The 26,128-nt window shown below is 31.8% G+C and overlaps 1 protein-coding gene across 45 annotated transcripts in view; it reads left to right on the top strand.

Moving 5' to 3' along the window:
* Positions 1–26,128, top strand: part of LOC108912735 (protein tramtrack, beta isoform) — a 219,688-nt gene that overhangs the window by 26,766 nt on the left and 166,794 nt on the right. Inside the window, exons 4-6 of one of the 45 annotated variants that reach the window (XM_018718069.2) lie at positions 6,963–7,077; positions 7,248–7,466; positions 7,629–7,859. The exons of 36 other annotated variants lie outside the window; for them this stretch is intronic. In XM_018718069.2, the coding sequence (XP_018573585.1) occupies positions 6,963–7,077; positions 7,248–7,466; positions 7,629–7,707 (413 nt within the window). In that variant the 3' untranslated portion in view covers positions 7,708–7,859. Of the gene's footprint in view, positions 1–151; positions 362–415; positions 552–1,173; positions 1,259–1,320; positions 1,537–2,136; positions 2,334–3,090; positions 3,176–3,228; positions 3,442–3,504; positions 3,665–5,818; positions 5,949–6,342; positions 6,565–6,634; positions 6,786–6,962; positions 7,078–7,247; positions 7,467–7,628; positions 7,860–11,192; positions 11,740–19,998; positions 20,238–21,343; positions 21,617–23,250; positions 23,593–26,128 lie in introns of those variants that run through there. 8 more of the 45 variants (XM_018718064.2, XM_018718070.2, XM_018718071.2 and 5 more) reach the window with 8 other exon arrangements.

The following is a 26,128-nucleotide window of genomic DNA, read 5'->3' as shown; positions in this document are numbered from 1 at the left end:
TAATTCCAGCAACCAAAATTTAATAGTCGAACAGAAATTTTACATGAAAAAGTTGCATTAATTCGTTAAGAAAGCAAAGTATCTCAGAATTTTGTACTTATATGGTTCCTGTAAAGGTTATTTAATTTTTAAAGTTCTAATTTCGTTTAAGGTACTTAAAATGTGCCAAATATAAAGCTCTGCAGTGTCGCGCTACGGCTATAATTCATTCAAATGAATCGCTTAGAAGAAATGGAGTTCACAATCACCCTCCAGATTTCACACTGCAGAGTAGAATGAAGTTCCGCAAGGCTCTGAATGAAACCGCTCAGCTAATGTATGACCGATCGCCTTCAGAGATTTATCAGCTTGTGTCGGAAATGTAAGTGAGTTGGTAAAAAAAAATAAGAAGAAAGTATATTGATTTCGTATATAGGTACAAGGATGTTGCCCAATTGGTTCCATTTGAGGAGGTACGCGAACAGATCAGGAATTATTCCAGAAAAGGCAAGAAAGGTCATGAGATGATGTACTAAATCATGTTGATTATATACTATGTTGGGTTTGATTGTAAAATAATTTATTAAATTATAAGATATATTATTATTAAAGGTTTTATAATTTATTTTTATCCTAAATTCCTGAGTTGAATTGTAGCTCAAAACGTTTGGTCAAATTAAAAAAAATATTGTGGCGTATGATCTTCAATTTAGAGAATCGAGATCTGTTCTAAACATGGTTCGCTTTCCGAAACATCTTCACTGCGAATAACGGAAAAAATGAGACTGATAACTTCATCAGAACAAGAATTCAAATTTTTTGGAACATGTTACTTCATCTAATGGAGTCAAATCATTCATATGTTAATAAAAACTTAAAAGCGGTGTTTTGGTTTAAAAAAATAATCTATTGTACTATTTAATGCTCGTGTTTAACAAAACTGGAGAAGTGATCGCAAAACAATGGTCTTGAAAAAAAATGTGCTAGTGCGTTATAATAGAAAGAGAATTCAGTTCCAGATATATAATTCTAAAAATTAGTGTTCTGTAATACAGTTTAATTTGGTGTTAATGAAAAGCTTGTCGTAGTAATTTCAATTCTTATCCTTTTAGATGTATACATTTTTGAAGAGCAACAAATTGTATAAAATCAATATTTATTATAAGTCGCCCTTACTAATTATAATTTTTTTAGGATTTGGGTTATTGCAACAGAAAAGGAGTTGCTTCTTTCACGAAGGGTATTCTTACTCCATAGCATATCGGAGCGCAGAAAAGACGTAAGTTTGACAAAGTTTATTTAAAATATATTTTATCTTTTTAATTTTTTGTAATCTCTTAGGTATTTCTCCTGCTCTTGCCGTCGAAGCAGCAACTGCAGAGCACGCGCGTACATTCCTCAAGGAGGTGGACACGATGAACTGGTGTTGACTAAAGACCATTCTCATCCTCCAGATTACATGCTAGAGAAAAAAGCGGAAATCTGGAAAGTCCTTAAGCAGTTCGCTATGACTTTGCCTGGAAAACCTTCCCAAGTGTACAACAGCGTCGTATCCGTGTAAGTCCATTTGGTTTTGTTGAACAATTTCAATTTAGGCTCAAACGTTTCGAAAGACTGTCTTCTGTCTTCTTCAGAACAAACTCTGAAATTGGGAATTAAGTCCTTTGGTTGGTGCTTACATTTGCTTGTTTCTGCGTTCCGACGCTTAGTTTGAAATCACAATTATTTCAATTTTTTGGGATTTCTTTTGCTTCTCTGTAGAGTCTGCATATGGAAAAGGATTGGATAAAACAAAGATTCATGTTAACATGAGGTTAAAGGAACACAAAGGTCATCTAAAAAAAGAACTACCTGGAATTGTGAAACGACATACATGTAAAAATTAAAGATTGAGATGTACCCTTGCATTGAAATGCCAAGGGCCAGTGTGCACAGCAAATATAATACCGGCCAGAGGTCTTAATATAAAGTTTCAGATTTGTAGCTTCTGAGGAAGAGTACGGTGTGTCTCTCGAAACGCCAAGAACCCTAAACCGATGATATGGCAACCAGTTCGAAAATTGTTCAACAATTGACAACTGCCAAGTAAGCCTGCAATCAAATCGTTTTATTATGTTGAATACAGATTGAAATATTAATGTTTTTTTTTCATTGTAGGTATCCGGAGACGGAAGAACTATTTCCTTTTAAAAGTGTCGAGACTTCTATAAAACGGTTTAGGAAACGGTTGAAAAATATAGCAATTTAACGTGTTCAGCATTCATTGTTTATATTATTTCATTTTGAATGATGGTAATTATGGGTTCGTCATGTTTTTGTAACATTATTGCAGTTTTAATAAAACTTGTTTTTAATATTGTATATTTCTTACATTTTACAATTTTTGTTGAAGTACCAAAGAGAACTTTTAATACAATAACCTTCCTTTGATAAAAAAAAATAGTTTTGTTTCTTCATATTAAGATAAACATAGGACTTAAAAAGGCTGAGTTTTCTCAAAATATTGTGAGCCGAAGTCTGAGCTTTCTAAAATATTGTGAGCCTTTAAATATAAATTTTCCAGACTCATAGAAGTTACAGAAAACGACGCGTTCATGTTTTCAAGTAATTTTTTTGTGTGGGTGAGATAACCTACAAATACGTGATATTACTACACAATGCTTACTGGTACAAAACATTATTTTATAACTACTGGCAGAGAACGAGAAAGTATGTCTAGTATCACACTAGACGAAATTAAGTTTTTAACTAATTATATTGTGGGAATAACTACTCTGCGGACGACTACTGCTTCATTCAGCATTGAATTACAACCTCGATATCGTAAACATCTAGGATCATTAGGTAGCAGAGTCACTAGACATGGACCGATTTCTATTTTCAAATCCAATAGCTGTTTACCAGATAGGACGGGTGTAAGTCAATGATGGTTGGAGCTGTAGTCCGCAGAGTAGTTGTTTTGTGCGTCATTAACATATTTTTGTGCATTTTTACAGATCAATGTGTTTTTGTTTATTTATCCATTCTATAGAAAAGAAGTATTTATGGGTACCAGGTTCTAAGTGGTATTTTTATTTGTATATCATTTTATTAATACGCTCCTTTCTTCAGGTAAGAAGAGAATAATTTTGGGTAAAATCTGCATTAAAGGCTATGGCTACTGCACCAGTTACATAAAAGGGAATCCACCCAAAAGGTACGTTATCTATTTCATATCAAAATGCGTATTCTCAAGTGTGTTATTTCAAGATATTTGCGATGTTGCCAGCTGAAAAAGATGGGATGTAAAGCGAGGGCGGTCCAACCCCTTAGCTCCTCAGAATTTTTCGTTCTTAGCGAGCATAATCACCCCCCGGATGTAAACGAGAAAAATGTGTACGACTTTTTAGTAGAACTGAAGAAGCTTTGTCAAAGTGGGATAAATTTACGGTTGAAGGATATTTATGAACAAGTGGCTGAATGGTAAGTTTCTTGTCTGAGTGCTAGAAAACCAATCGCTAATTACACTGTTTTTTTTTTTCGTAGTTGTCCTAAAGGGGCTGCTTTGAAACCATTTGAAGTTGTTAGATATTCCATGTCGAGATGGAGAAACTCTGTGGTGCTTTCAATGGGAAATCCCACGGATTAAACCTCATCAAGTTCGTTTCTGCATTTCCCTTGATGGTTATTTAAAAAATGTATTGAAAATTAAAGAAAATCGCAAATATGTTAAAAAAAAACTGTGGGTTTATTCTTACAGTTTTTATACTAGGAAAAAGTATTTAATTGTACACAAACAAAAAATATATTGTTTCATTAAATAAATGCGGTTTGAAACTGACAAAATATAATAGAAAAAAATTGGTACAGTTAGATATGACGCTGTCAAATTATTTTTTCTGCATTAAGTAAAGTTTCTACATGTTTCTACCCAAAGTATTGTGTTTCTTCCAAATCTACAAATGAAAAATTTTATAATCTTAAAAAAATAAATAGTACGGTTATATACAGGGTGTTTCTGAAATAAGTACGTTCCTTGAAACGGGTAATAGAGGGCATGAAAATGAATAACTTTTATTAAGCAACTGATGGTCTAAATGTTTGTTTTCGAGAAAATTAACCATAAATATAAACCGACCCTGTGCATCTTGTGCACGTGCGATGTGTATTGTTTTACTTAACCGACGCATAAAATGTTTTTTGATCAAGAACTAGCAGATATGTACAATTTAAATGGGACTTCGTTTTGCATATTGGCACGTATGCGGACTAATTTTGACAACCGTTTGGAAGCATGTTTATTTGCACTTGGAAATAATTTTGAACAATTTTTGTAGAACATATCGTCTATTGGTAAGTAATTCGGTTAATTTTTGTTTTACTTTTAAAGAGTTTTGAATAAATTTCAGCATTTTCACAACACAAAATTTAAACCGTCAAAACGCGCGGCAACTTCGATATCAAAGATACAGCTGGCTGCCGCACCAGGGACGACTTTAAATTTAAAACGTAATGTTTTAGACCGTCAATTGCTTAATAAAAATTGCTTGTTTTCGTGCCTTATATCACCGTTTTAAAGATCGCACTTTTTTTCAGAAATACCCTGTATATTCTCATACGTATTTTGTGTCTTGTTTGCAGTGAATGAAATGTTGACTTGTTATTCCTTTAAGTATAATATATATTTTTTATATTTTAATATAAATATGTCTACAGGGTGTTTCAATTCGAATGAATCAATCTAACCACAAATAGAACTCAATAAATAATTCAGAATTGCCTTATAAAGCAAGGGTCTAAGTCTCACCGTTTTCAGTGTACAGGGCCGTATTGGTCGGTTGTTAAAATCACATTATTTACGAAATCTTCGGTATGCTTATAACAAATTGATTCAAATTTGGTGTGGTGTTAACATTTACACATGTGCATAATATACTGTAAAATTTACAAATTTTTATAGGTCAGTGGCATAGGAATGGGTAGTAAAGAAGGATTTTTTTACCCCAACTTCTGCGCCAATGAACTAATAATCATTTGGGACAATTCTACATAAAAAAGGTATACTTGTTGAAAATCGGTATAGTGTATAGTTTTTGCATTATTTATTGAGTTCTATTTGTAGTTAAAGTTTGATTCAATCGAACTGAAACACCCTGTATAATTTACAAGTATTCACTCATATATTATTTTAATGGGGTGCTTGCTACTATAATCATACAATGAAATGATGAAATCATTATTTAACTGGCAATTTAAAAAAATATTGAAGTGAAACGAATTTTTCCAACAGCCTAAACAGACTATTAATAGGAAGTTATTTTATTTGGTAATAAAGAGACAGAGGAGTCATTTTAAAAAGACGTTTTCTGTAATTACATGTCTATAATCTAGTATGTCACAAGTTAATAATGGCGCACGACTCGAATAAAATTTTTTTTAAATTAAGAAATTTATGTAAGTTATTAGCTTGTATAGATCAACTTTCATTGTAGAATAGTATTCTGTGACAAAACTACACATTTTTTGTGCAAACACCCCATACTTGCAATCTTCGTGTATTGTTATTTTGTAATGACGGTTAAATCTAGAAGCAGTTTTGAGCATTTCAATTACGTGTTTGGAAGAGTGAGTCTCAAAGGTTTATTGAATAGAGTTTTAACTGACAGAATAATCGTATGTATTGATTAGGGTTTTTTTGGTTCAATATCGATAAAAGTTGTTCCTATATTTAACAGAATTTGTCGCAAACTAACCTGTAAAATATATATATTGATCAACCTTATTTTATTTAATTTATTGTTGGTTACCTGTTCCGAAACACCGTTTTCGTGTTGATCTTATATTGATGCCCTATTTATAGATACAAAGGATAATGTATTTATGTACCCATTCGAAGTTCCCAGAAGGAAGAAAAAGAGTCAGGTGATGAAATTTGTTCACAATGGGTTCTGCTACCATAACAGTTTGGTTCGACCAAATCACGCTGTAAGGTAAGGAAGGATTAAATACACACACAGACTGAAACATTGCAAAGTAATATTTCGATGAACTATTATATCTGCGACATCTATAATTCAATGTTAGTCGAGGATATTAGTCCGCAGAGTAAGTTGTTTTCCGAAATATTAATTAGAAACTGTTTCGTCGAGTGGAGACATAGGTCCCGTTTTCGTAGTTCCTACCAGTCTGGCAATATTGAATGTTTAGGCATCGAGTGATAGTGATAGATATAGCATACTCGTATTATTATATCTCATCTATTCTCTCTCCATGTCTATAGTTCGAAGTCGGTACATGTCTGGTGGTTCTGCTGACGAATAATTGTTAGCTGTTTATCGGATATTGTTGGTATAATTCAATGCTGATACTTGGGACATTTTCTAGGTACTTAACTTGTGCAAAATACAATAAAACTGGTTGCCGCGGCAGGGCTACTGTCCCAAGGGACGGTGACATAAGTCAACTAAAAGTTACACAATCTCATAATCATCCTCCAGATGAATCTCTTAGCTTCAAGAACGAATTTTATAACAGACTGAGGTGTCTTTCCATGCGAGCCCCTGTCGATATGTCTCTCAGATCATTGTATGACGATGTCGTAAAGTCGTATGTATCAACGTTTTTTATATATGATTTTCTAAACGATTTCCATTCTAATTGTATGCGGAATTTTTAGGTATCCATATTATTACATACCATTCGAATCAGTTCGTACGTCAATGAGGAGGTGGAGAAACAAAGCGGGAATGGAGGACAAATTGAATATTTCTATGACAAAATAAGCAAGTCTATAGAAATTAGATATTAGAAAATTCTCTGAAATTGTGTGATGTGAGGTATTTTTTGTTAATGTGTTAGACTAAAAAATATACTATAAATCTAACAAATACGTTTTATTATTTTTGTAACAGTTGACGATGTAAAAGTTTATTGTGTAAAATTGTTGTCTTTAGATGTTTGTTAGTAGTAGTATTTAATTAGGGATTAACATGTATTGTTTGTAGATATAAAGACAAAAGAACTGTTGCAAAAAATTAAACGGAAACCAAATATGCCAAGGTACATCGTCGACGGATTTGTGTTCCACGTCAACATAACCAAAGGGAACCCCCCAATGATGTAAGTAAATATATTCATTGAGACCGATACCGATTTGCACTGATCTCCTTCACCTTCCTTTCTCTTCTACTTCTCTCTATTATCCCCGTTCTATGTAGATAAGTGCTAACAACAATCATTACACCTTTCCTACTTTTGCATTTTGGCAAAAAACTTTTCCTTTTTTTCAGATATTTACGCTGCTTAGAATATAAAAGACTCGGATGTCATGCTAGGGCCGTAATTCCGTACGATGGATCGATCCAGGATATTAAAGTTAATAAGCCACACAACCATCCTCCCGACTTTGCCGCCGAGGAAAAAATCGTCTTTATGCGGGAACTGAAAGAAGTTATGTTGAAAAATCCCACTGTTCCCAGCAGGACGGTGTACGCTACACTCTCAGAAGTGTAAGTTATTTCTCTCGACAGTCTCCTCTTAAATGTTTGGATATGTTGTCACATCTTGCTAATCAAATTAAAAAAAAGTTATGAGTAAAAATCATTACCGTTGGTGATGGGTGCTTTGTAAATGGGTTTCAGTGAAATTTATTAGATAATTATTTTTTTTAGGTATCCCACTGCCGCCAGAGAGACACCTTTTGATTCCATAAGACATAAAATGAACCGCTGGAGGAGACAGCAAGATTAAGTTTCTCAGTAAAGTGTTTAGGATAGTTAAGCTTTTTCATAATAACGCATTTTTTTATTTTGCTGTACGATTGGTATGCAATTAAATTGTGGTGTTCGTAATCCTTTACTAAAGTAAATGAAAATTGTTATTTGAAGGAATAAAATTTATTAAACGCAAATGTTGTTTTTACATATATGTAATAATACTAAATCGTTTCTAGTCATTGTACACCGAGCGCAAATGGCTCCATCTGTCGTGCTGACTCCCAACTATGCCATTCAAATGGCTACAGTAGAAAGCGACCTGCTATATTGCCAGGTACTTTGTTGCACGACTGCCACCCATAGAGGGCGAAACACAATGTTTCAATTGCCAGTGTTGCGAGAAACAACTACTCAGCGGGCTATATGCCCAGATACCTATTTGTCGTGAGGATACGGCCACATAACGTCTGGATCGTTGGTCGATTGTCTCACCTATGACACACTGATGAGGACTAATAAGTCCGAAACCGGTCTGTGCCGGGCGGGTTAAACTGACGAACAATTCTAGCTGTTGCACTAGGTGTTGCGAGTATAATTCAATGCCGGTCGGGGCATATAGCCCGCGGAGTAGTTGTTTCTTGCAACACTGGCAATTGAAATCGTTTCTAGTCATAACATACCTCAGTCGCACAATAAAAAAGATACAGGGTATTAAAGTGAAAAATAAAAAATGGTTTTTCCTTAATAATTTCTAAAGTTTGAGTCAGACATGTTTCAGGTAATTTTTTCAGGGTGGGAAAAATAAGTATAATAATCATTTTTGGCTGTCGCATGCATGCGCTATCTGCAAGCAATGTTATGCATTAAATATATATTAACTTTTTTCTTAGTTCTTGTATACAGCTTTTAGTAACAAAATATGAAATATTGGACTTTTTTTCAACAAAAAAGCTCTATACTTATTCACTCACCAGTTGGGGAGATATTTTTAATTTAATAAATTAGTATTTCTGATCAAAACCCCGAAGTTTGTAAATCGAGCATAATTTTTGCTTAAATGTAATTGTAAGAGATTATCTTATTGGTCCGTTTATTCTTCCTCGGCGTCTCGATGCAGCGAAATATCCGAGATTTTCAATTAATCAACTCCTAATATTGCTTGAAGAGGTGCCACTAGCTGTCCGTGAAAACGTGTGGTACGCGCACGACAGAGCTCTGTCCATAGTACATTAGCTGTTAGGCAATGGTTAAATTTAAATTTTCCTGGGAGATGAGGTTGAGGGAATGATGCACCCGTCAAATGGTCTGCGCGATCACCGGACCTCACACCCATGGACTATTTTCTATGGGGTCGCGGTCGCCTAAAATGTATTGTTTATTCCAATCCAACCCTATGAATAGTCTGGAAATGCTTTGTAAAAGAATTTTTGTAGCAGCTGAGGAAGTAAAGAACTACAAAAACATTTTTTCAATGGTATGTTGTAATTTTAATCGTAGAATTGGACTATATTTATAAGAAAATGGAAACTACGATATCTTTTATTTTTTAATTGTTAGTGAATTGTTCTCTTAGATTACTTATGTACCTATTTATTGTTTTATGTATTCTTGGTTTTTCTAGTTTTGTTCTTTTCTTCAAATGGTTGCTATTAAACTCACAATAAATATGTAGTGCAATGTTCAAATATCTTCATAGGTAAGAAAATGTATTTTTTATAGAAGTTACAAGTGTATTCATGCGTTAAAATAACACGCCAATATTATTAACAAAAATGTCCTTTTTGGTCGTTAATATTCCTGGTAGTATTAAATCCGAAATACTAATTTATAAAATGATTAAATATCTCGCCAATCGATGGTTGAATTTAGCCATTTTCGATAAGTTTGTCATTTTTGTTCAAAAAGGTCCAATATTTCATATAGGCTATTGACTATGTCAAAAAAAGAGGGTACAAAGGAACTACAACGTAACAGAAATTTTATTGTTGAATATGTTCAATTGACCCTAAAAAATGATAAAACCTTTGAGTGCTACCTTTTAACGGTTTCATTTCGATTGGAAATTCAATTTGCTACAACTTTTCTGTTGACAACTATAGTGAAAAAATGCATGGTTTTCGAGTAAAACTCAAAAAACTGAAAATACCACTTTTTTACTTCGTTCTCAAAAACGCACCCCTTTAAAAGGTAGCACTCGGCGGTTTTATCATTTTTTAGGGTCAATTGAACATATCAAACAATAAAATTTCTGTTACGTTGTAGTTCCTATCTAAAGTACATGGTCAATAGCCTAATAATTTGTTACTAAAACCTACATACGAGGATTAGCAAAAAAGTTAATACATATTTAATACATAACATTGCCTGTAGTGCACATATTTCACTAAAACTTTGGAAATTATTTAGGAAAAACCATTTTTTTTCACTTTGACACCCTGTATCTTTTCTATTATGCGATTTGGTATTTTATCAACTTATATCAACTTATTTTCACCTAAGGAATCTCTGGTATCATTTGTGCCACTTCATTTAAATACACCCTGCAGATTTTTTTTTCTAGAGATGTTTGAGGTTTTATGTTTTTTTTTTCTATTTTATGCTTACTTGGTTAGTAAAGTGTGTTGTATGAAAAATATGATTTTCAATGATTTTCATGAAACATTTTTCAGAAATTCGCCCTCGCACGAACTATACTTACTTATTTTAATTTGAAATTTTCGTAAGAGTGGTGAATTTTCTCAGTGGTTTATGAATAATTTTGAATATCAAACGTACCTATTATAATTCTATAAATTTCTTAGAATTTTGTTAAATTTCCTAATCAAAAATTGCTTTCCTAAAAGTATGCTCTTTCAAAAGTTCAATGTGAAATACAATTTTATTCCAATAACTCAAGAACCATTGAAGATATACCTAGTTGATATAGTGTAGTTCCTTCATAGTTGAAACCAGAAGAATAGGTCCAATTTTTGGCAAATATTTGACTTATCTATGATTCGCTGCTGACGAGGTAGTAACTTTGTCAGAGTTTGTGGACTTTTACTCGAGAACGGTGTACAAAAAAACTCAGGAAAAGTGATCAAAAACGGCCTATATGAATATGAGAAAAAATTTTTAACGCCAAATAACCTTTTTTTTTTGACTACTGAAACCCAATAGACCACTATTTAATCCAACACTGGTTAATCTGCACAAATATATTTCCATAGTCATTCCGAAATTTTGTTGGTAGAAGTATTTTTTTAATTGAAAATGTGTTTTTTTATAATATATTTATGATTTATTTTAATTAAATAATTTTTTGGACAATTTAAATCGACCTATTAATTCACTGTAGAAACTGAAAATAACATAACTTTTTTTGGACTTATTAATTAGATGATTAACCTAACCAATAGGTATTTGAATTTCAATTGAAATCATCACGTTCCTCTCTCAGTTTGAAGATAAGTATGTACCTCTCGTCCTAAATCATACCTCACCAACCATTTCTCGTTACTGAAGCCCGTACATTTTCAGGTTACTTCAAATTCATTCGTAACCTCGCAGCACCAGACTATCTAATCCTGCACGAGCAAATATACAAATTCGTGAAAACGACGGATAGCCTAACGCACTGGCGATGCTTCAAGAATGAATGCAACGCCACCTGTCAGACTAAAGATGGGAGAGTTGTTGTGAGGATAGGTCTCCATGGTCATCCAATCCCTAAAGACACCCTCAAGAAGAGGAAAAGAGAAAATAGGATTATTACCAAGAAGTTGGTGTAGCAAGATTTGTTCTGCTAAAAATTGATACTTTTTATCAGGAATGATCTAATTGTAAGTAGGTACGTACTTACACTTGAAAATTGTTCATCTTTTTAAATTTTTATGCGGCATTCACAGATTAATTTACAGTTTATCTTTTCTTTTTTGAAACAGAACACACTACTTTCTTTAAAGTGATTAGTATTTTTTATTAATTTTAGTTATATTTTCAGTGGCTTTTTTATTTTACTTCTTATATGTTTAAATTAAGGTAAATTAAGTAATGCAAATTTTACAGATCTAAATTTTAAATAGCTGTTATATGAGAATATTATTAACGCGTAATTAATTTAATTTAATTTATCTATAATTAACATGTTTTATTAATAACTTTTAAATATTTGTACTTTTTACATTTTACTTTTATTCGTGGGGAAATAGAGTTAAAGAATAAATGTGTGCATATTCGACTTTAAAAAGTTTTTTTGTGGAGGTATTTTTAATTAGACACAACTATGTAATTAATGATTTATAGTAATAGTTTTGTCTTTTTGCAAGTTAATTTTTTATAAATTTACACGTAACTACGTTGTGGTTTTAGTATGGTTTTAATTAATGATTTCTAGTAATAGTTTTGTCTTTTTGTAAGTTAATTTTTTATAAATTTCCACGTAACTACGTTGTGGTTTTAGTATGGTTTTTTCAGATGCTTTCTCTTTAGGTATTTCCAGTTATAATATGTAAATGTTTGTATACTCGATGAATCCATTGACTAGTAATTGAATTATAGAAATAAAATTATAATACAGGTTTTGTGTTTCATCTGTATTCCTATTATTGCGAGACATCTAGTTGGCTAATACATCTAAGTTAAAGACAAGTGTAGTTTTTTACACGTTACATTTAACGGCATATTCTAATCAGTCTATCCTTCCTTTTAAGGTAGACTGATTCATAAAATCATCGTAATCGTGAAATGACCATCTGTTCAAATATGACATAATATAAAGGAATGTATTGTGCACTAGATTTGGAGTTATTTCATAAACATAATCATTAAATATTTTTTAGTTTTTCATATACAGGGTGTTCCATGTACAACTCGCCTGAGCGGTATCTTGATAAGGGAAATCGATATCTAAGCTCGGAAAACTATTGTACTGAATATAAATATAATATAAATGTCTTCAGTTCTGAGTATAGATGGCATTACTCTTTGTAGCGATATAGATGGCACTTCGAAAGTTTTCTATAACAGTAACTTTGGAAAGTGAAAACAATGTTAAATTCCAAATAACTTTTGAATATAAATAATTAAAAAAAAACACTTGTGTGCTAGAAATCTAAACCTTTAATATTTTTTATTAAACACAGGTAACTGTAACCTCTTTAATATACAGAGTGATTCATAAATGGTAGCCAAAAATAAAATCTCGCATCCTTTGGTGAATTTTAAAAAGATACAAGGTGTTCAACTTCAAGAAATTTTTTTAAATAGGTAATTTAAAATCTAGAAAGCGAAATAATTTGAAATTGGGCACATGTATTGATGTAAACATTGTTCAAAATCTGAGGGATTTTCCTAAAATTTACATGCTCCAGTGACGGAGGTACAGGGCATCGGTGGCATATTTTTCTAAATAAAATAGTAGGCCACTGCTTTACGGTAACAACCATGATATTTTCGAATTCGTCTTTCAATTTTCTACAAATTACTACTCTCTTATGTTTTTCGAAAAAAGCCTGATTTTTGGTAAAACTTAAAAAACCAACTGAAAACACTTCCTTAAATGACATGACAAACACTAACCATTTGGTTATTCGAATAAAGAAATTAATAACATTAGTCATCATTTTAATGATTTTATTTTGAGTAAATGCTCAAAAATGCCTCCGTATCCACGAACACAGGCGCGACATCTTTTTAGTAACGAAAATGTAATTTGTTTGATTGTTGCTTGAATCTGATGAAAAGCATTATTTATTCTTTCTTCTAACTGCTCAGGTGTATTAATTTGTTTACTGTATACCAGCTGTTTAACAGCACCCCACAAAAAGAAATCCAGTGGGTTGAGGTCCGGTTAGTTATATGAAAAAAATTTAAAGAGCTAAAATTCAAGATCATGTTTAGATAGTGAATAAATTTTAAAATTTTTCACGTTAAATAGTTAGTTTTTGAAAATATCGTGTGCATTTAACTCTTCATCAGCCAATATCTAGGAATCGGTTGGCTTGAGAGATTTCGACCAAGTATACCTTTTTTGCTTAAAATTGATAGGAGAATAAATGCACTAATACGAAACGTCAATCTACAGGGTAACAAAAAAGTTAGGGCCAAATTAATTCAAGCGTACCATTATAGGTGGCGCCCTCTACAAGCAGCGTCAAAACTAATGACATATTTAAATTTAGCAACCTAAAAAAACCCGTCCTCCAAGTTTTATGCCAACATTCAAATTTGTTTGGAAATTATTCCTAAAAAATAAAAAAATAAAAAATTAACATTCTGTGAAAACTAAGCATTTGTGGACCCACGTTTATAGGAAAAAAAGTCTTATTTTGACTTCAATAATACGCCCCTAAATTATTTGTATTGAATTTTGAATCACCCTGTATTTTAAAGAAATTTGATGTAGAAGCGTTTTTAGAGGAGTCGAATATGAAAATTATATACCTATATTATATTATAAGTTTTTACCTAAAAGATAGGGGGCGCTAAGAATACGATAAATAATTTTTCTTTGCCATATTTTCATGGTAGCGATTTTGAAAAAAAAGAAGGGAAATATTTGGTGAGCTTCTTCATATTGTTTATATTTTTGCGTATTGCTAGAATCCATCGTTCTGGAGAAAAATTGATTTCAGTTCTTTACCGCAGTTATCAGTTACGGATAGCCGAGTAATTGGTCGCATTCTAATACAATTAAACTCCTATCTTTTGCTAAATTTGCAGCTAAACTAAATATTTTTTCAAGATTTAGGACACCATTAAAAAGTCACAGACTTACATTGCACTTCCTTAGCCTCAGCTGCCCTTGTTCTCGGGCTAAACTCTGTGGGGGAGGACTTGCTGTCAGAACCGCTTTGATGTTAATAGCAGTTTTTGTTGCTAGTTTTAAGGTCATTCCTTAGACGATGATGGTCCTTTGAGACGTTCCGTATTGGCCTCTGTAAGTGGTCGCATTAAATGTTTTCAAACGGTTTTCTGTCAACGCCACAATAGTGTCTAGTGACGGCTAATCCACATTGTTTCAAGGTTTCCAGTACTCGCTCTTTTCTTGATATTTAATAAACAAAATTAAACTAACAGGTTTTCCGTATGTAAAACGTAAGAAAACGATCTGAATCATAAAAATAATCCCGTTAAAGATATTTGTGGCTACGTTACATAAGAAACGAGCATATATCCCCGACTGGATATATGACGTCGGATGGAGTGGGGTCGGTGGGATTATCGCTCTTTGCCCACCAGCTCGCTTGAGACCTCTTCACAGAATGCGTAATACAGTAGTAGGAGTAAGGCGAGAAGCTCCTTGTTGCGATGTCGGTGACGTCAGTGCCGCTAGCACTTCTAGTCCTGTGGAGTGGGGTAGACAGCGTGGCCTCAAGTACATCTTCGATACCGCTGCGCGCGACTCTACGTCTACGCAGTGGGATGATGGGTGTGGTTTCACTTCCGTCTCCGGTATCGTCGATGTTGTATATGCACGGCTGTAAGTATATTTAAAAGTGATAGCGTTATCTTAAAATAATAGAATAAAAAAATTCTTTTGAGTGTTCATAACCTTTTATGAAATTTTATGGTATTAAGGTAACTTGATTTAAATCTAACATTATTTTCATCTAAGGAAGCTACCCTTGAAGTATGCTCTATTAATTTCCGAACGCCCTGTATATGAACAACCACTTTACACAGAACTTAGTTATCTTTTTTGGTATTTGTGATACCTAAGGAATATTAAGTGGAACATCCTGCATCAACCGAAAAAAAATACTTCTCCGTTAGCACGTAGCGATTTTGTATCTTCGATAATAACGAAGTTACAATATTTTAATTTATTTTGTAACGCCTTATGTACGGTTGCTGTGCTAGGTCGGGCAAAATTACTTCCAGGGCTCCGGTCCTGTCATGAACAATTGAAGTTAATTGCTAATGATACCATTGTTGAGGTGAGAGTGAGGTTACCAGTTTGGTGCTAGAATACATGAATTTCATAACAAAACGCTTGTTTCAGGTATCCTCTATATTGAAAAGGGCGGGTACAAATACCCCAAAATAGTTTACAATTATTATCAGTTTCACGTCCACAGGAAATACCCCGACAAGACAATTTGGTTTTGCACGAAACACCTGTGCAAAGCGAGGCTTATGACCTATCGCAACGTTTTAAGTATCCTCTGTGAAACTCACAATCATTTGCCGAAGTTTACAAGTGAATCACTAAGGGGTATGCCTGCACAAGTTGTAAATATTGTTAAGATGAGAATGAAGAGCAATAAACAGTAACTTTTAAGAATGCGTATTGTTTTTGTACTCCTTTAATCTTTATTTTCTCACTAGGAATGAAGATTTATTCATACTTTGTTACTATTAAAAAGTGCAAATTTACCGTACATTATGATATCTCGAAAATAAGTTCTTTATTTTTGAAAAAAACGTACAAAAAGGGCCCGACCTGTAAAGGTAAAGGAAAATATTATTTCGACCAAAAAATGGGCGCTTGGTAAAAATAATAATGATAATAAAGGTGCCGATTTTCAAATTTGAATAACATATTTAATGTATTGTAGAAGTTAATTACGGGTTCTTAATTACAAAGAGAATCTATATTTTATTATCAACAAATTAACAAGTCGCATTAATATATTTTTCCTTCGTGCTCACCATAAAATGCAATATTACGAACTAATTTTCGGTCACTTTTTAAACGTAATATCATTTTATCCAAATATCAACGGCAGTGAAATAAAGGTGGACGTGAAGTAATTGCCCATTTATATTTAAATTCAGACATTTAAAAAGTAACATTAACTCAGTTATTAAGGTCCATAGAAAAATTTATCAATTTAAACGTTATTTGCGGTAAAAAATGTGAAAACCTGAATTTTTTTTTTCGATTTTAATCATGATTATGAAGTGTAAGCTAAAAAACACGACCCTTTATTTTTTTTTTAAAGTTTGAAACAAATAAACGGTTCGTTAGATCGAGATGAAACTTCACAGGGCTCTTCTGGGTATATCGAACTGTAAAAGTCATGCTTAACATTAGTCATTTCTAATTTAGTCGTCAATTTTGTAAAAAAACATAAATTACCTTTTTTTCTGTTTTTTTTTAAATTCGTGTAAAAGATGAAAATATAAATTTTCGAAAAGTTGCGGCAGCATGTTATAGGAAATTTATTCCAGTTTTCAAAACTGTCCCAAACTTCTCTGTAAGACCATTTGCCGCCGAGATATCGATGATTGAAGATAAAAGGATTCTTTTCCATTAAAAGTCCGATATTTTCGAAATTTATAAAAAAGGAAATTGAAGCTGAATAAACAAGCTATCTGGTCTATGCATCGGCTTAGTTGAACAAAATTTTTCCAAGTCCATGAAAAAAAAGAAAAAAGAAAATTTGTCCGTGGACTTGAATTTGCAAATTTTTTTGTCGCGCTAAATACAGTCTGTCAAAAATCGCGGAAAAATGTTGGAAATTCTTTTGACCCTATAATTTTCTGCATTAGTGTACTTGTCTATAAAAATACAACTTTTTTGACCTCAGTACATAAATAACTATTTCTGTCAACCTTATAATAAAACACATCCACTTATTTCCGAATAAAGTAAATGTCACATTATTTTGTTCGCAAATATTTTCATGACCTCAATTATTTCACGTCCACTATAATCGAATCAGATAGAGTGAATCAGTGGATGTGAAGTAACTGAGTGAAATATTTACAGACGTAGATAAATTAGACATCTATAAAATATCATTAAATCAAAGATATTAATTAATGAATCGAAGCCAAATTATTAAGGTCGATGACATTTACTATGAACCGCGACCAAAATCTGCATTTTGTAGTTCCACAAAAACACACTTGGTTAAAAATATGCAACTTTGTGGGCTTGGAACAAATATAATCATCTTAAATTTTAACGATATAAAAATATATTTTCATAAGGGAAGCTATTCTTTAACTGTACTTTTGTGACTTATAATTATTTTAAATAATTGATGTTCATTTGTTGAATTTTATACAAGGCGATTACGCGCAAATCCCTTCTCACTCCCATTAACTCCATCATGAAAACGTGTGAGATTAAAAGTCAAACGAAATTTACCTTTGCTGCAAATAAATCGAACATCCTAAGCATCCTGCAAGTCCACGTCAAGAATAGTAAATATTTGTAATCTGATTTTACTGTTTTATTGACATCCTTCTGTACGTTTTATTTTGAAGTATCAGTTGTTCACTTGGCATGACATAAAACATCAAGTAATCTCTGTTCTAGCTCTGATACACTTCGTGCGCGGATATAAACATCCAAAACTGATTTACAAGAATCATGACTACTTGGTCGAAATACAGACCCCTGGAAAGACAGCTTGGTGTTGCTCTATGAAGAAGAGGTTTAAATGCAAAGCACGACTGACAACCTACAAGAAGAACATGAAAATTCTTCACGAAGAGCACAACCATCCTCTACGGAAGAAATCGCAGATATCTCAGGCTATGATAGCGCAGACTGTTAGCATAAAACATTAATGACGAAGGAATCAAAATAATTCCTAAAGGAATCTAATTTACACCTGGAACCCTTGGATGGTTTAATATAAACAAATGTATCTTTCAGTTCTAAAAATACGTTCTGGTAGAAGTTTACATTTAAATAATAATTAAATTAGTACAATTATTACGTAATAAAAAAATATTATTTTATCTCTACCAAACAGTCCTGTATAGTTCTATAAAATTATTAAATAGATTAGGAAAATAATGCAAAAAGTTTACTTTTATTTTTTTTACATATTCTACAAGGTGGATGTACCTCAATATGAAATAAAAATACGTATACGTAAGTTTAGTCATTTTAATTTGAAATATAAAAAACTAAAGAAAAATCATAAGGTACACCAAATAAAATTGCAGTATGATTGGTGCGAAATTCACCAGACAAATCAGTGTTTCATTGTGCTAGAAAATTTTGGACAACTTCAGTATGTAAAAATGAACATATTTAGTAATTTCTACTCACAACGTCAAAGCTTTATAAATACATATTTGAAAAATCATTTCTTTTTTATTAACGAGGTGAGTAAAATATTGCATGTATTGCATTTAGGATTATTTACACGGTGTTTATAAACTATGAGCAAAAAGTTAATAAAAAAAATAATAGGACAAGTTCCCGTGAACTTTTGTAAAAACAAAATATTAAAGAAGTTACATTACCTTGAAAGTATTTTATTTTTTTATTAATATTTATCCACACCCGATTGAGTGAAATTTTCACTCTATTAGTATGAGTACAACTGAGAGAAACTATTGCATCAGAAATGAGTGGGTCTTACTCAAATCCGAGTTACTGCTAACTATCAATTGAGCGACTAGACTCTATTCTGAGTATATAAAACCAATTTAGAGTTAACTTTTTCTCTAATATAATTTATCATTTTTTACTCAGACATGGTTTTTAATTAACTATATTGACTGCAAAAATAAATCACTCATGAATGATTAATTAGGATATACAATGTTGAAATTAATTCACTTCGCGAGGGCCTCCTCCTCTCCTAACTGAGACCCGCTAGGTGAGACCCGCCGGCTAAGGCCTGTTCTGCCAGCGATCACGTTTTTCTGGAGCATCTAACGGTCCCCTATCAACTGTGGTCAAGATTACAGAAACAATATGTAAGTGGTGCCATCTTCACGGGGCCATTTAAATTACTCGAAATTAATATATATTTAAACTCAGTAATGAAGGACATTTACTCTGATTTAGGTATAAGTGCAACAAATACGAGTTTACTTGAATATACAATAATGAGTACCTTTATTTGAGTGAAAGTACTCAGTTTTAGTTTAAATATAATCACAAATGAGTAAAATGATCAAAATGCCCAATATTGAGTGAAAATATACTCAATAATTTCACAATGGATTCACTCCGAACCTTTATTGCTTTCACTCACACCGATTTTTTTTATAGTGTATGTTTATTTTCAATTCTTTTAGAAGTTCCGTTAAGAAATATTTTATTTTCCCTAGTTAGATTTTTCGAAAAATTTGTATTCTATCATATAAGTATTTTTAATACAACTTTCTATTTGTTTGCTTGATTCCAATTCAAATTTCACTTCAAGAGTACCTTTCTATAAGATTTTTTAATAATCTATTTTATCAAGTTGTTTAATTTTTATAATTGTCTAAAAAAAGTTATGACAAAATGCAAATTGAAAAAATAGGTTATGTAACATTACTTTTATAAACAAAATCATCCCTCATGGTTTTCAGACATCCTGCATATGAGCATATGTGTGCATACTCCCAAAACTAAAATATTTACTAACCAAATTAATTTCAGGTGAAGCTGTGTTTATAAGAAGTATAAGAGGGGTTCTTCAACTTATTAAAGATGATCACGTTTTTTTCTGCGATAAACGGGTGGGACAAAGAATGTTCTGGCGTTGCTCGAAATATAGAAAGTTCGGATGTAAAGCTAGAGTGAAAACGTTGGACGAAGCTATTATAGGTATAACCAGCATACATAATCATACTAGAGAATTTCGTATAATAGACGAATATTAAATATTCCAAAATATGTATAGTTTTGATTTAAGATTGTGATTTTTTAATTGTTTTGTATATGATGTATATAGTGGTCTCATATTTTGCAGAACTCTGTTCTTTCGTATCTATATCGTAACACAAAAAAATTAAGAAGTGTCATAATCATCGTAGTAGTCATTTGTTTTTCTTCTATTTTAAAGTCACCAGTAAAGAACTGTTTTATTTAAAATTAATATACAGCTTCTTCAAAAAAAAACACTAGTGTCCCCATAACTTTTCAAGACTGAATTCTATAAAAAAAAAATCAAATAAAAGTTGAAGTTTGATTAGCGAGAAATACACTGGCAAAAGAAATTTCTGAAAAGTTTGATGTTTAATATATTTTTTTTAATAAAGATTTTTTACAGGATTTTGATAACATCAACATCATTAGATACACATTTTTGTTAACTGTAAGATTTTATTGTATGAAAAATATTCTACAAAAAAACTTGAGTTAATTTAAACTTCCAAGAAATAGTGATACTAAAGGCTGGAATAACAGGACTTGACAAGATATCAAAAAGGCCAAAATTCAGTGTTCCCTTCTCTTGCTCGAAAAACTGGATGTAAAGTTAGAGTCCTTGGACAATGTTTTCTCTTATTTATTGTAAGCTTTGTCCAAACTGTTGTTGGTTGTTTGGGCGACAAAAAAGTTTTCTGCCGATAATATTCTAGACTAAATAAATCTAATCAAGTTTAAATTAGCTTAAATTAGCCCCTTAACACTACAAATAACACTACCAAATTACAACAAAATTGGGTAAAGGGTATTTAAGATATTTACGAAATAGCAATTTTTTTACAAAAGTTTAACACCCTGTATCTTCAAAACAAAGCATCTGCGGACCAATGTTTCTATGAACTTTTAGTCTTAAAATTACTCAAATAATCGCCTGTTGAATTTATTGTATATACTTAATTAACATCCTGTATATTTAAAATCACTTATTTTCTTGGTTTTAAAATTCTGTATCGTTTGATACTGACTTCGTATCTAGCGAGGTAAGTAAAATATTACATTTATAGTTTTCCCTAGAGTAAGACTATGTGTAAACAATTCTTTAAAATAAATAATTCACTAACAATAGTAATTTCAGGTGAGGCTATCTTCGTAAAGAGTACAAGAGGTGTTCTGCATCTCATCAACGATGGTCACGTCTTTTTCTGTGATAAACGGGTGGCAGATAAAATGTTCTGGGGTTGCTCTCAGTACAGAAGGGTCGGATGTAGAGCTAGAATGAAAACTTTATACAAAACAGTTATTGGTAGGAGCGGCACTCATAATCATACTTGAAAATTTCCGGAAGGAAATTTTGAATAAGATTTCAATACACCCTGGGTTTTGTGACGACAAGTATAACTTGTGCTCCCGAATCAAACTTGGACAATGTTGTTTCGGTGCGCGGAAGTTGGGCCTGTACATCAGGTGAAGATAGGCCAAAAAATAAAAATGTTTATTTAGGAGCTCTACAGTTAAAAATTTTGCTATGCCGTTTTACCCGCACCAATTAGACAAAATAACTTTGTCAATTTCTACAAAAACTACTAAGTTCCGATTATGTTAATTTTTTAAATTAACAAAAATATATATTTTTTTAATATTAAATAAAACTTCTACTCGTACTCTTAAACGCATATTATTTAAAAACTAATATTTGATTTTGTGTATGTTTCCTCTAGTTGTAAATAGAAAATTTATTACAAAATTGTATGAGAACGTTTTTTAATAAAAGGTTATCTGTGTTCCTTCTTTTATTTTTAATAGCATCACTAAGCATTTGACATATTTTGTGTTTGAACTTTGAGGTTTTCAATTATACCGACCAAAAATTTTGCATATATTTTTATCTCTCAAAAGACTTGATGCTTTAACCTTAATAATAATTGTTAATTTAGTTTTTCGCAGACAAAAACATTTAATTCTGTGTTTTCAACTCGCAAAAGATGAGTTGCGTTACCTTAAAAAAATTGTAATTTGTGATTTTTTTTAGTTGTTGTATATTTCTATTGTAATAAAAAAAGAGTCCGCCATCTTGTTCTAGACCATTTTGAATATAGTATGAGGAGCAAAATTGGGACAAAATACTGGTGGTCTTGCACGAGCAGAACAAGATTGAATTGTAAAGCATCCTTTATTACAAAAGACAAAGTTGTTTATGCACAGTCTCTTTTTCATAACCATTGTTTTAATCATGGTAATAAAATTTAATATAAATAATTGTGACTGCATTCGTTGTCTCCTATACCATTTTCCAAGGTCTACGCTTTATAAGGACAAAATCGGCTATAAACAATAAAGTAAAGAAGTTAGTAGATCTTAAATAACATGTTTCAGTTATGTAGAAACAAATCTGGATTAATAATGAACAAAAACGAGTTGAAAAGGAAAGTGGGGAAAACAATAAACTGTGAAAACAGGGGTGTGGTTGTACACAAATGTTGCCAGATAATCTTGAGGTTGAAAAGTGATAATTGAGCTAAAATTAGTGATATGTTTACATTTTTTTACGCGCTATAGGGTATTTTATGTGAAATCAAAAATATTTATGTTTTGAACCGACAAAGTAATGAATCAATAAATCGACAAAAAAAAGTTTTGCCTTTTCAGACCTGGTTTTTCCTTATGTATTTTGATGTTCTGAAAATGAATTTCAAGGTTAGAAAAAAATCCGATGCAAGGGTTTTCCACAAATCACCTTCTAATACGCGATATTTCAGGTTTTCTGGCATTTTTTGAGTAATTTCATGCCACTCATCAATATTTGTGTGATATGAATTGAATTTTGATTTTCAAAGTTTTGACATAAGACAATGCGTATGAAAGGTTGAGGTACAGATTTCCAAGAAAAAAAATATAACTAAATAAATATCTAACTCTTTTTGAGTTATATCGAATCGAATTTAATTTTTCAAACCTATTGTAGTTTCATATTGTCTTCTGTGTAACACAAACCTATTTAGATTAGTTAACTTACAGTTTTAACTACTTTGTTATGCATTTTAGGGGTCGTCTACTTTTCTCGAGGTCTGAAGCATCCCATACTGATCCTTAACGATTTCGAATTCAAAATTGAGAGACAATCCGCCACAAGAGTAATGTGGTGCTGTAAAGCGAAGGATAAGCTGAAATGCAGAGCGAGGATAGTTTCATTTGAAAATGTGATTCAGTTGAGGACTATCGTGCACAATCATCCGCCTACTTTCACCGGAGTATATGGGAAATTCTTTAACAAAGAATTAGTTAAAATCGAACGGTACAAGAAGTGAATGAATCAAATTGTTTGTTATAGTTACTAGTTGATTTAAGAATTTCAGTTTGTAATAAAACTGTACAGATTTTATATTCGCCTTTCTTTATTTTATATCGTAGAAATACATATGGAATATACAGCGTTTTCGGTGGAAGGGTACAAGTAACGAAATTAATTTTGAAATATGATCTACAGGGTGTTCCTAAAGTGTCGCGCCAAGCTGAAAGGAGAAATAGGAAATGGCATTTTAAGCAAAAAGTTTCTTATTGATGTGGGTTAATAAAAAGTAAAAAGGGATAATGAACTTCAGAAAATTAAGCCCCGGTTGTAAGGTAGCTGGTAAAATAATAGATTTTTTTAAAAAGCGTCTCAAAAGGCACCAATATCGAATCTCGTTCGATTTCAATAATCGACCGTTTCCGAGAAAAAATACGGAAATCAGAAATGCCATAAATAGCCTTAAAATTTTGCTGATATATACAGGGTGTCCCTTAATTTAACTGTAATACATTTGCAGGGTGTTCCTTGCTCAAAAGTCACATAAAAAGTTACAATGAACCAAATGTCAATTCTGACATAGAAGATTATATATAGCAAATTGAAGGTGAACTGTTGACAGTAGTTTTTGTTAAATAAATAGGTATACGTTTTTGGTACTGTTGGACCATATTTATACAAGGAATTGAAAAAATTCCTGCTCTTGAAAATTTTTATTAAAGGATTCGGTTTTCGTATAAAATTGAAAAGTCATCATCTAATAGTTATTAAGGATAACGCATCAAATTTTATTTTATTCAAACATCGTCTTCTTTCAGTTACCATAATTCTGTCATGCTACATGCTATAAATAGTTTTGCAAGAGTTATAAAAATTAGAGAATTTCATTGTCGATGTGACCATGAAAAAATGGGACCTAGGCTAGACTTTTTTGTAATCTTATATAAGCCATCAAATGCCAAAAACGTGTTACTTTGGTACTGATTTTTCAACAGGTTTAGAAGATATTAAACATATATTGACACCAGCTAATTTTCAAGCTGCTATATCTTCGTGAGTAATCGGAATTCATTTAATTTTTTGTGTAGAAATATGTAGTAATGTAATACTTTAGGTAGACCCTGTATTAATACTAGTTAAAATAAGAGGAAATATTAGATAGACTGGTGGTGAAATTTTTATAGCGATGTTTAAAGCTAATTGCAACTTGAAAACTGATAAAAAAATATGTACCTATTCGTATACAGGGTGAGTCATTAATAATGGTTCACAGCTTAATCACAGATTGTTAACGTCAATATATAGAGATTGAGCCTTAATCAATTGTTGCTCCTTTTCGTTCTACAGGGTGTTAAAGTTGGAAAAATATTTTTGATTTTTTGCTATATTTTAAGTATGTATGGACAGATTGTTTTGAAAATTTGTAATTTTACTTTTTTTGTGGTGGCAAATACGAATATGAAAACAGTGTTGGGGTCACGTCTAAGGGGCGCTGGTTATACTGTTCTATAACTAAAAATATTTCTAACTTTTTGTATTTTACAATTTTTAATTTTTTAACTAGAAATTATTGAACTACGTACTAAATAAAAAATGTATCCTTGTTACAAATCGATAAACTCAACCGAATTAAATTAAAAAATTAGTTTTTCCAAAGTAGTAGGCATTGACATAATAAGTTGATAGCACATTATACCCGAGAAGTAAGAGAATATCTTAATAGAAATTCCGCGCACCGTTGGATTGGACGCCGTAACGAAGTACATTTGCCTGCACGAAGCCCTGATTTAAATCCGCTGGATTTTTCTTTTGGGAATATCAAATCTCTAGTTTACAAGGATATTATTAATAGTCAAGAATCAGTTCATATTATCAAACATGATAGAACTTTATTTAACATCAGACAAAATTTAAATAAGTGCATTGAAGTCGTGGTGGTTGCTTTGAGAATCTTTTATGATTAATAAATTTGTTAAGATATGCATAATAAAATTTTCAGTTGGTGTAATGTTTGTCTTAATTCTTAATTCAGGATTGGTATCTTAAGTCCTGCTAATTTTCTAATTTAATTCCTGCCGAATCTCAAAAAGTTAAAACGTCCCTATCTCGAAAACGCTTGAGTTTATCGATTTGTAACAAGTATACCTTTTTTATTTATAATTGAGCATAGTTCAATGATTTCTAGTTAAAAAATTCAAAATTTGTAAAATACAAAAAGTTAGACATATTTTCACATTGATAGGACAGTATAACTAGCGCCCCCTAGACGTGACCCCAACACTGCATATTCGTATTTGCACCTCAAAAAAAGTAAAACGACAAATTTTCAAAGCAATCGATCCATACGTAGGTACTTAAAATATAGCAAAAAATCTTTTTAACTTTAACACCCTGTAGAACGAAAAGGAACAACAATTAACAAAGGCATGTTTGGCTCAATCGCTTTATTCTGACGTTAACAATCTACCATTAAGCTGTGTACCATTATTAATCACCCTGTATATGTCATAGCAAAACTTGAAAACAATCCAGTATGTTTTTATTTGTGTTTTTCAATATGCTCTTTGGAAAAATGTATTATTTTACTCAATATGCTATGAACAAATGTTTTAGATAAAAAATACACTTAATTAC

The sequence above is a fragment of the Anoplophora glabripennis genome, unplaced genomic scaffold (assembly GCF_000390285.2).
Source record: "Anoplophora glabripennis isolate ALB-LARVAE unplaced genomic scaffold, Agla_2.0 scaffold471, whole genome shotgun sequence".
In the NCBI taxonomy this organism is placed as follows: Eukaryota; Metazoa; Arthropoda; class Insecta; order Coleoptera; family Cerambycidae; genus Anoplophora; species Anoplophora glabripennis.
The sequence above is the reverse complement of the archived record's forward strand: the minus strand, read 5'-3'. Positions and strand labels throughout refer to the sequence as shown.